This window comes from Myotis davidii, unplaced genomic scaffold (genome assembly GCF_000327345.1).
Source record: "Myotis davidii unplaced genomic scaffold, ASM32734v1 scaffold534, whole genome shotgun sequence".
In the NCBI taxonomy this organism is placed as follows: Eukaryota; Metazoa; Chordata; class Mammalia; order Chiroptera; family Vespertilionidae; genus Myotis; species Myotis davidii.
The window spans coordinates 3,272,404-3,282,381 of NW_006286678.1; the positions used below are offsets into that span (position 1 = coordinate 3,272,404).

At 40.9% G+C, this 9,978-nt stretch overlaps 2 protein-coding genes across 4 annotated transcripts in view; one reads left to right on the forward strand and one right to left on the reverse strand.

Moving 5' to 3' along the window:
- Window positions 1-240: 240 nt before the first annotated feature.
- The window catches only part of TSTD2 (thiosulfate sulfurtransferase (rhodanese)-like domain containing 2), a 16,881-nt gene continuing 7,143 nt past the window's right edge, over window positions 241-9,978 (forward strand). Inside the window, exons 1-4 of one of the 3 annotated variants that reach the window (XM_006758446.2) lie at window positions 241-396; window positions 3,552-3,764; window positions 4,304-4,617; window positions 6,234-6,354. In XM_006758446.2, the coding sequence (XP_006758509.1) occupies window positions 3,600-3,764; window positions 4,304-4,617; window positions 6,234-6,354 (600 nt within the window). In that variant the 5' untranslated portion in view covers window positions 241-396; window positions 3,552-3,599. Of the gene's footprint in view, window positions 397-419; window positions 530-3,551; window positions 3,765-4,303; window positions 4,618-6,233; window positions 6,355-9,978 lie in introns of those variants that run through there. The other 2 variants (XM_006758447.2, XM_015560495.1) reach the window with 2 other exon arrangements.
- The window catches only part of TMOD1 (tropomodulin 1), an 83,864-nt gene continuing 75,316 nt past the window's right edge, over window positions 1,431-9,978 (reverse strand). The window contains exon 11 of the mRNA XM_015560497.1: window positions 1,431-1,543. The gene's annotated coding sequence lies outside the window, so the exon portion shown is untranslated. The remainder of the gene's footprint in view (window positions 1,544-9,978) is intronic.

A 9,978-nucleotide genomic window follows, 5' to 3' on the forward strand; every position in this document is an offset into this window, starting at 1 on the left:
CAGGTCCGCACGCAACCGTCCCCTCACGCTTCCTTTAGCGGCTCCCCTCTCCCGCCATTCGCTCTAAGTCCTTCCGGGGCCAGGAGATAGCGACACCTCTTCACCAGCCACAGCCCGGGGCTGCGAGCCACGCTAGGAGGCGGGCGGTCAGGGAGGGACGCTGTAGCCCCCGCCTCAATTTCAGCCCCTCTCTTGGCGCGAGGGCGGGCTCTCTGGTTTCCCGGCGTCCCTTCCGCTAAAAGTCCCAAAGACTTCCGGTGCGGGTGGACGTCGCCGGCGGTCCTTCCTACGTAAACTCCGGGCGGGGCGTGCGGGAGCCTGGGTGGTGAACTGTGTTAATTTTTAGGCGGAGACTGTTCAATGAAGAAAGACCTGAGGAAGGATCAGGACAGGCAGGTACGTGCCCACAGAAGTGCCACTTCCGGGCCTTTGCCTCCTCGGGAAAGCCGGACGGAGAGATGGGCCCTTGCCCAGCGCGCCATCTTGATAAATGGCACCATTCATCCGATTGCTTAATCCAAAAACGTTGGTAGGAGTCGTTCCTTGGTCCTCCTTTTCCTTCACTTCCTACATAACAATGACCCTGTAGACCCTGTCGGCTCTACTTTAAAAACAAATCTAGACTCGGGCCGCCTCACTCCCTTGTTTACAGCTCGCCTGTGACTTGCCTGTGCAAACTCCGCATCGTTACTTCCTCTCTCATCTCTGTGCTCCAGCCACTCAGACTTTCTTCCCGAACCTCCCATAAGCCAAGCTTGTTCCCACCTTAGGAAATGATTCTCACTCTTTATTTGCCTGCAGACCTGCTGCTAACTCTGCATGGATGGCTGCTTGTCACTTTAGGTTTCAGCGCAAGCATCAGGTCCTTGGTGAAGCCTTCTCTGGCTACCCAGTCACTTTTAATTCGCGTATTGTATATGCTGACATTCAGCGCCTCCTGTGTGCCAGCAGTGTTCCAGAGGCTGAGGATGCAGAGGTGAACAAAGGAAAACCCCTGCCTTCTCGGTGTTGGTGACCACCCGGGAATGGACAGTGCCATCAGAGGCAGCGAGCCAGCGGACAGTAGTCATGGGAGAGGAGAGCCATGGTGGGAAGGGCGTTGCAAGGACTTTGGAGTTTATCTGAGCAAGTTGAGAAGCCTTTGGAGACTGGTCTGACTAGTTTTTTAATACTTGCCTTTCTGGCTCTTACATGAGGAGGCCAGTTAGTCTCCTTCAGTAATTCACTCAAGAAATGAGGGGGGCTTGAATGGGGTTGGTAGTGAAAGTGGTGTAAAGTGATCTGATCTGATTGTATTTCAGAAACAAAGTTGGGAGGATTTTCTGAGGGGCTGCGAGATAGTGTGAAAGAATAAGGAGTCAAGAAGAAGCCCAGAGATTTTTTTTTCTCTGAATAACAGAAAGACTAGAAATGTCGTTTATGCAAGCAAGGAAGACTGGGGGGAAACAAGCGTTTGGTTTTGAACAGCCTGTTAGCCTTCCCGCCGAAGCTATCCAGTAGACAGTTGGATGTGTGGACTTGGAGTTCAGGAGAGAGGCCCAGCCTGGGGATATAAATTTGGGGTCAGTTAGTGTATAGTATTCTAAACATAAATTCCCCTTTATTTATGATTGCTTACCTTTTTCAAATATTTACACAATATATGAAAGAATTAAGAACCCCCATGTATTTTAATAATCAGCTTCAGCAATTCCCAACTAATGACCAATCTAGTTTTACATGTATTATCACAGTTATTCTCAGGAAATTTAGTTTTTAAATTCTTGGGACTAGATGAGATCACCTGGAGGGCAAGTGTAGATAAAGTTCAGGATGGAGGGTAAGGAGAATCCCCAGCAAATGAAATTGAGAAGCAGCAGCTCTTATCACTGACAGTTTCATGTTTTTAAATGTATTTACTTATTTAGTGTCTCTCTGCTCTTACTAGAATATAAGCTTCAAAAGAGCAGGGATAGTAACTGTTTCCATTAAGACCGGCATCCGCAACACTGTTCTATGTGCCGGGCATAGAATAGTTAAGAATGTCTAAAGGCGAAAGCTGAAAAGGATTTAGAGTGAGGGGAGGTCATTTTGGGACGGTGGGTAAGGTATGTGTGGAGACTGTAAGGCAGGGAAAGGCATGAGTATTTGTGGGACTAGGCAAAGCCCGTTGTATCCAGAGCGGGTTACATGAGGGAGAGTGTTGTCTGAAATGAGCCTAGATTAGTAGGGGAATTAACCCCTTCCCCGGCAGAAACGTGTATACTCGTTTTCACAAAATGTTCTTTTTCAGTCGTTGATGAGTATACTAAGAAAATATGGTAAAAAAATATGGTTTATAGGAAGACGAGTTACAAACTGTTTTCATAACCAGCATCAAAAATACTATATAGAACCAAAATAAAAAAATTAGTCTGAAAAAGAAACGTTTTTAACAAAAAAATTGTTGGGGAAGGGGTTAAGGATTACATATTCCTTTCCAGTCCTCAGTACATCCCTGCAAGGTAGATGCTGTCATCACATTTTAGAAATTAGGGAATTAGAGAAGTTTAATATCTTGCCCAGGTTCACATACTTGCACTCCGCTACACCATGATCCAAAGCCAATGTCTTTCCCAGTGTTTCATGTTGCCTCTTTGTTACCTGTAACATTTGCTTTATAAAAGAAAGAATGCAGTATGTTGGTTGTAGTGTGTCCGTTTTGACAAGATTTGGCCACAGTAGCAATTTGTATATTTCTTCTGGCTCACTAAAATAGGTTTCTCTGGGTAATTATTTCTTCTAAGAAAGGGAATTTGCATAGCTTAAACATACAGGGGACAAGAAAAGAACAAAGTGGTTATAACTGAAGTTATTAGCACACAGCTTGGTTGTACCGGTGCTTTTTTGGCATCAACTTACCGTAAGTTTGCATGGCTTGCCCTTTAATTCAGGTTTTTGCTCAAATGCTGCTGCCTCAGACTTTACTTACCCTCTGTATTTTAAAGATCCCCTCCATCACCCTGGCTCCTTACTCTGTTTATTTGTCTTCGTAGCCTTTTTACCATCTGACTTTAAAAAAAATAAAATTATTTGCTTACCTTCTGTCTCTCCCCATTGGAATGCAAACTCTAAGAAAGTAGAGACTTTTTCTTTTGCATTCACTGCTATGTTCCCAGTATCTAGAACAATGCCTGCTAAATAAATACTGTTTATTTATTTATTTTTTTTAAATATATTTTATTGATTTTTTACAGAGAGGAAGGGAGAGAGATAGAGAGTTAGAAACTTCGATGAGAGAGAAACATCGACCAGCTGCCTCCTGCACATCTCCCACTGGGGATGTGCCCGCAACCCAGGTACATGCCCTTGACCGGAATCGAACCTGGGACCTTTCAGTCCGCAGGCCGTGCTCTATCCACTGAGCCAAACCGGTTTCGGCATAAATACTGTTTATTGAATGACTGAGTGAATGAATGGATAGCTTGGGCTACGAGGCCCATGCTCATTTGCATGCTTGATTAACTACAAGTTTACTTCAAGTAGGAATCAAAGACTTGGACAATGTTGTTTCTCCCTTGCTCACTTCCTAGGAGATAGTTAACTGAAAGGAATCTGCCCCACTGCTACAACCAAACCAGATGCCTTCTTCGACTTCACCAGACCAAGGGGATGACCTGGAGGCCTGTCTTTTAAGATTTTCAGACTTGGATTTGAAAGACACAAGTATTATCAACCCCAGTAGCAGTCTTAAAGCAGAGCTAGATGTCAATACAAAGAAGAAATATTCATTTGCAAAGAAAAAGGTAAAATTGCTAAAATCACTGTTGATGTTTCAGGATCATGTGTGTATAGTCAATGCATGTAGATCTGGAAGTAGGTCATCAAGGTTGTCCTCCAGGGAGTGGAGGGATAGTGAGACACTAGGCTGTTGACCTGCTCAAAGTAAGGTCTGGTCAGCACCATTACCAGTGATCTTAATTCAGTGCCAGGCAAAGGAGAATCATAGGCAAAGTGTGGCTCTGGAACATGTGTGGTGGGGTATAGGTCCTAGACAGATGGGTTAGATTCCTTTCTCCTCCCAGGGTTATGGGAGGAAACTCAGGAGACCAACTCATAGGGAGAATAGATAGGCAGTAGGGCAGCTTCTATCTGAAACTCCTGATCTAATCCAGCTGATGTAAAGCTTACTAACAAAACTGTTACTCTTCCACGTTCTTCTACCAAATAGTAGGATACAAACTGGAAACCCCTGTGGAAAAATAATAGAAGAAACTTCACTGAGGCTCCCATTAGCCTCAAACCTAAGGTTATTTCACAGTGACAATTTGAAATGTAATTGCAGGCATTTGCCCTTTTTGTCAAAACCAAAGAAGTTCCAGCACCGTCTTATAAATGCAAAGAAATATGGTGGAAATGCTGTCAGCAGCTGTTCACGGGCCCCACTGGCATCCACAGACACGTGGCGGCACAGCACGCTGATGAGGTTTGGCACCAGACTGCTTCTGTTTTGAAGCAGCTCGCTGTGGCATCGAGCACCTCAAAGAGCCTTAAGTCTGCCGACAAAAGGAATCCACCGAAAGAATGCCTTACTCGAAACCATGACATGTCTGCTTGGCTCCCTGACATTAGTTGCTTTAGCCCTGATGAGCTGATAAGGTAAGAATTTCATTCTGTACTTTTGGTTTAATTTAAAACATGTTTTTTCAGCCACAGTGAGATACCATTAAAATGGCAAGATCTTAAAGGCACAGAATTTCTCTACAGGCCTAAGCAAGGGTGACAAACATGTATTGTGTGTAATAGAAGATTATAGTCAATGCAGTAGCATGTACCCACACAGCTGGTAATGTTGCCAGATTTCTTGAAAGCCATTGTGCATCTTATCTTTAGGGAGAAGTAAAGAACAGAAAATTATATTATTTTCAAAGAGAATAGGAAGACCCAGAAACGTTAATGATTCCTCTTCCCTGAATAATATTAGAGCTTAAAAAGGTTTTTTGTTACCAAATGTGGCTTTCTGAGCTGAATATGCTTTAGAAAGGATGTTAACTTTTAGAACTGAAGCATAGGATTAAGAGGTTTAGACTCTGCCTTTGAAAAACTTACCAAATCACACTACAGAATTCTAGAGGACGGATTTCTGGTTTTAAGCAGTTCCTGAATTTGGTGAATAGAAAATGTTCAAGTCTGATATTATTTTATCACTAGTATTTAGTGCCAAATTCACCTTGTTTATCAGAAAGAAAAGGAGAAAGGAAGAGAATTGAATTTGGAGTCAGACTTGAGCAAGTTGCTAAAATTTGTTGTGCCTTCATTTCCTTGCTTTTAAAATTGGAATAATGTCTGCCCTGCACCATACAGTATTGCTGTATGGGCTCTATAAAATGATGGTGGTACAAGCACTTGTGAACTCTAAAGTGCTATATAAATGTGGCTTTCTCATTTAGCTATGGCCCTGCACTTCAAGGAATTTGCTTTCTAGTTAGAAAAACAAAGAAAAGTGCATGAAGCAATTAGCAGATGATATGAGACAGGCTATATAGTTATTAGTTAAATTGTACCTGTATGGTTCAAATAATTTGTTACAGGAGTTTAGAGAAAAGAAAATAGATAGGCTCTGAACTAGAGAAAAGGCTTTGGAGGAAGCTGAAATATGATGAGGGTATTGAAGAGAGATTTAGATTCCAGAGCTGGATGGGACCTTAATTATCATCCACTATAGCATTCTCTAAAGTACATCTGTGCAACATTATTGTGGAGGATGCTATCAGGTACTGAAAAGAGGTACTAAAGACAAATATGTTGGGGAAGCACTAGTTTAAAATGTTCTTTATTACAGGATTTCTCAAAGCACACTTTTGGGAAATGCCACTTATTTCATTTCTCCAGTTTTACAGATGAGGAAATCAAGGCTCAGAAATGATAAGTGACCACCCAGATCTCACAAGTTAGTATAAGACAGCACAGTGCAATAGAAAGGGTATGGGTTCTAGTGTCAGAAATCTGGTGTTTTGAGTCCTGATTGTCACTTGTAGTTGTCTCACCTGGAAGGAATTGACTTCAGTTTACTTAGCTGTAAAGTACAGATATGGTCTTCTTTAGAGCAAATACAGACAGACAGGAGTTGCTTCTCATTCTAGGAGAACAATAGTGGGTGCAAAGGCAGGCGTGAATTGCTCCACCTAGGCTTTCCCTGCGATGCTGCCTAGTTGTACTTTATGAACTTAGGCCAGTGATTCAGATGCACCTTCTCTGTTGTTTTCTTTTTACAGTGGTGAGGGCAGTGATGAAGGAGAGGTGTTACTTTATTACTGCTATCGTGACTTGGAGGATCCCCATTGGATCTGTGCCTGGCAGACAGCTCTGTGTCAGCACCTGCACCTCACAGGCAAGGTAACACTTTCTTCCATATCCATCCTTCACTAGGCTGCTCTGGCCTCCAACTTGGATTGCAGAGGCTGTGCTCTTTATTTTTATTGACTTCAGAGAGGAAGGGGGAGAGAGAGAGAGAGAGAGAGAGAGAGAGAGAGAGAGAGAGAGAGAGCTTTTTATTAATTTCAGGGAGGAAGGGAGAGGGAGAGAGTGATGGAAACACCAATGATGAGAGAGAATCATTGATTGGCTGCCTCCTGCATGCCCCCTACTGGGGGTCGAGCCCACAACCCAGGCATGTACCCTTGACCGAATCGAACCTGGGACCTTTTCAATTCGCAGGCCGTCGCTCTGTCTACTGAGCCAAACCAGCTAGGGCCCAGGCTGTGTTCTTTACAAAAAGATTTGCTGTTGAGTTGTTAGAAATTAGCAAAGTCCTGTGAGGCATTTAAGTAGAATACTAAGTAGCTATTAACATGGTGTTTTATAAGAATATAGAATGGCATAGACCAGGGGTCAGCAAACTTTTTCTTAAAGAGACAAATAGTTAATATTTTGGGATTTGCACAAAGAAACTACTCAACCCTGCCGTTGTAACACGAAAACAACTCTAGATAAATAGGTAAATGGATGGGTATGCCTATGTTCTTTCAAAACTACATGCAAAAGCAGGCAAAATTTTCCTTGGCATCGGGAGTGTTCTTGGTATAATACCTAGAAAAACATTTTATAGAACTATGCATAGAGGTGTGATTCCAAGTTTCTTCTTAATTTTCCTAGAACATGCCAGGGCCTTTACCATTTCATGGTACTGACAATTTGCTATTTTCTTTCCCTCTAGAATGCTTTTTCCCTAGATCTTCACATGGCTCACTCCTCACTTCAAATCTCTGCTCAGATGTTATCTCCTCAGAACTCTAATCTGAAGAGGTCCTTTTTGTAAGCCTCATCTTTCTATCCCTTCTAGTCAAAGAATTTACTACTGTATGAAAGAATAGTCTTTGTTTAATTTGTTATATCTGTCCCTTATAGAATGTAAACTTCATGAAGACAGGAACTTTGTCTTAATTGATGTATTGTCAGTGCACAGGGCTTAGCACATAGCAGACAGTGTATGTTCAGAGAATGTTGAGTAAAGGATTGAATGTATGTAACAAAACCACAAGTGTTTGTGTGTATAAAGATGGAGAGTAGTAGACATCAAAGTGTTGATTATGACTCTCTACCAGAGGATTATGGGTGGATTTTCCTTTTTAAAAATATCCTCGATGATGACATATCTATACATGTGTATGTATATTATATATTTTTTAAAAATTTAAATAAAAAGTAAGTGAATTAGGTTCCCTCTGGGATCCCTTCTGGTTATGACGCTGTGCTGTCTGTCTAATCTTTTCTACACATGTCCCAGGTTTTAATTCCCTTTGGCAATCATTTGATCAGTCAGTGACATTTTCCACATCCATGTTTTCTAACAAATAGTGGACTGAAAGCTTCATTGACCTCATGCAGTTCATCACCCAGTCCTGCCGTTTCTACCTCTAAAATGTCCCTTGAATCAATTCACTCTGTCCTCCACTTACCACTTTAGACCAAGTTCACCCTCTTTTACCTGGTCCATTTCAATAGCTTGCAAACTATTCTCCATTCTTCTGTCCCTGCCTGTCCTGTAAGCTAGTCTTACACAGCAGCCAGAATGATCTTCAAAGGTAAATAAAATCATGTTAGCCTCCTCAAAATCTTTCAGTGGCTATCCAGTGCATTTAGTGTAAAACCCAAATTGTTAACATGCCCTTAGGTTCCTGCATGATTTGGACCCTTCTTACCTTCTTTCCGCTTATCTGATACTATCCTTCTTTCAGTTTCTTGGAGCCCACAAAACCTTTTTGTGTTTTTGGGCCTTTTTATAAGAAAAGTCTTTAAGGAACTCTCCCATACTCAGTTTCTCCTGTGTAGTTTTCCCCTCAATCTTCACTTCTCAAAGAGATCTTTCTTGACCTTCAATCAATTTCATTTTTCCAAATATACTCTCATATAGCATCTTTTTAAAAAATTTCTTATAGCATCTTGCAGTTATTTTTATAGCGCTTGTCAATTTGTATCTTTTATCTTAATATCTGTGACCTCCCTTAGTCTGTAAGCTCCAAGAGCGCAAGAACTGTATTTTTTTCCAACCACTCTATCCCTAATTCTTAGTACAGTCCCTTGTGCATAGTAAAAAACTTAGTAAACATTTATGGACTGAATACATTTGTCACCATCTCTATTTAGCGATCATCTTAAAAGGTGGGTAGTCTCACAGTAACACTGAATGTACAAAATATGAAATCAATCTCTTTCCTTGGTTTAGGGACAGATTTTTATTCTTGGCCCAGCCTGAGATGAACTAGCAGTGAGGGTCCCTAACCACAAGGTGGCAGTACCTGCCTAGATTGTCGGTCTAAATTCTAAGGTTTCCATGATACATGATACATGATGTCCAGTTTACTGAGATAGTTTTCTGCTGGTAGGAGACTTGTCAAAATACTGGCATTTAGGTAGGAAAGAGGAGAACTTGAAAATTCTGGAATTATGGAAGGAAGCTTCTTGTCCCTATTGCTATACATTCATTATTCCCGAAAGATACATAAGGGAATGCATTGGAGTCTTGGGAAAGGAAAAATTAAGAGATTTAGAGCCAATAAGATCTGGCTAATCTTTCCCACACATGTCCCAGGTTTTAATTCCCTTTGGCAATCATTTGATCAGTCAGTGACATTTTCCACATCCATGTTTTCTAACAGATAGTGGACTAAAAGCTTCATTTACCTCTTTCTGGTTTTGAATCCCAGATCTACAGCTACCAACCTGTGCTCTTGGACAAATTACTTGATTTTCCTGAGCTTCTGTTTCCTTCTCTGTTGAGTGGGGATTATGACATCTCCCTTTCAGGACTTTATTATAAAGCTCCTGTCTCATAGTAGGTACTCAGTAAATGGTAATTGTTGCTCTTTATCTCTGAGGTTTAAGGCCTTTCTCACCAAGGAGCTACTTTGAAAGTTTCTGTTAAAGAATCCTAGTGGTTGAAAGTCTAGCGGATGAGTTTAGAGACTGTTCTGCCCCAACTGTATAGGGAGTAGATGTGCTTGTTTTTATTTGGGTTCTGAGATTTAAAATAACAGGAAAGAACATACTAATCTACCCAAAAGACAGTTATGTAGAAGTATGTACCTCTTCATCATACTGTCACAGTAATAACAGCTTTAAGGTAGAGTTCCTGACTCATACTGGTTTAGTTCTTTTTCTGTTTAATCCCTTAAAAATATACAAGTTGAATCACCTAATCAAAAAACTCTCTCCAAATATGGTTTAGAGAGAAGTTTCAGGTTTAGTGGGAGAGTAGGTAGTTAATATTACTCATAGTAAAAATAAATAATGTTTACACTTTAAACATTGATCCATCAATACTGTTAGACATACACAGCAATGAACATTCATTTTTAATGATCTCTACCCTTTTCATAAGTTTATTAAAATAACAAGTAGTAAAAATGTAGTATTGTATTACTATTATTAATACAATAGTAATAGTTATCTCAATTTTGAAATAAAGCCTAATTAATAAATAATTTTGTTAAATTGGAAAAAAGTGTGTATATATATATA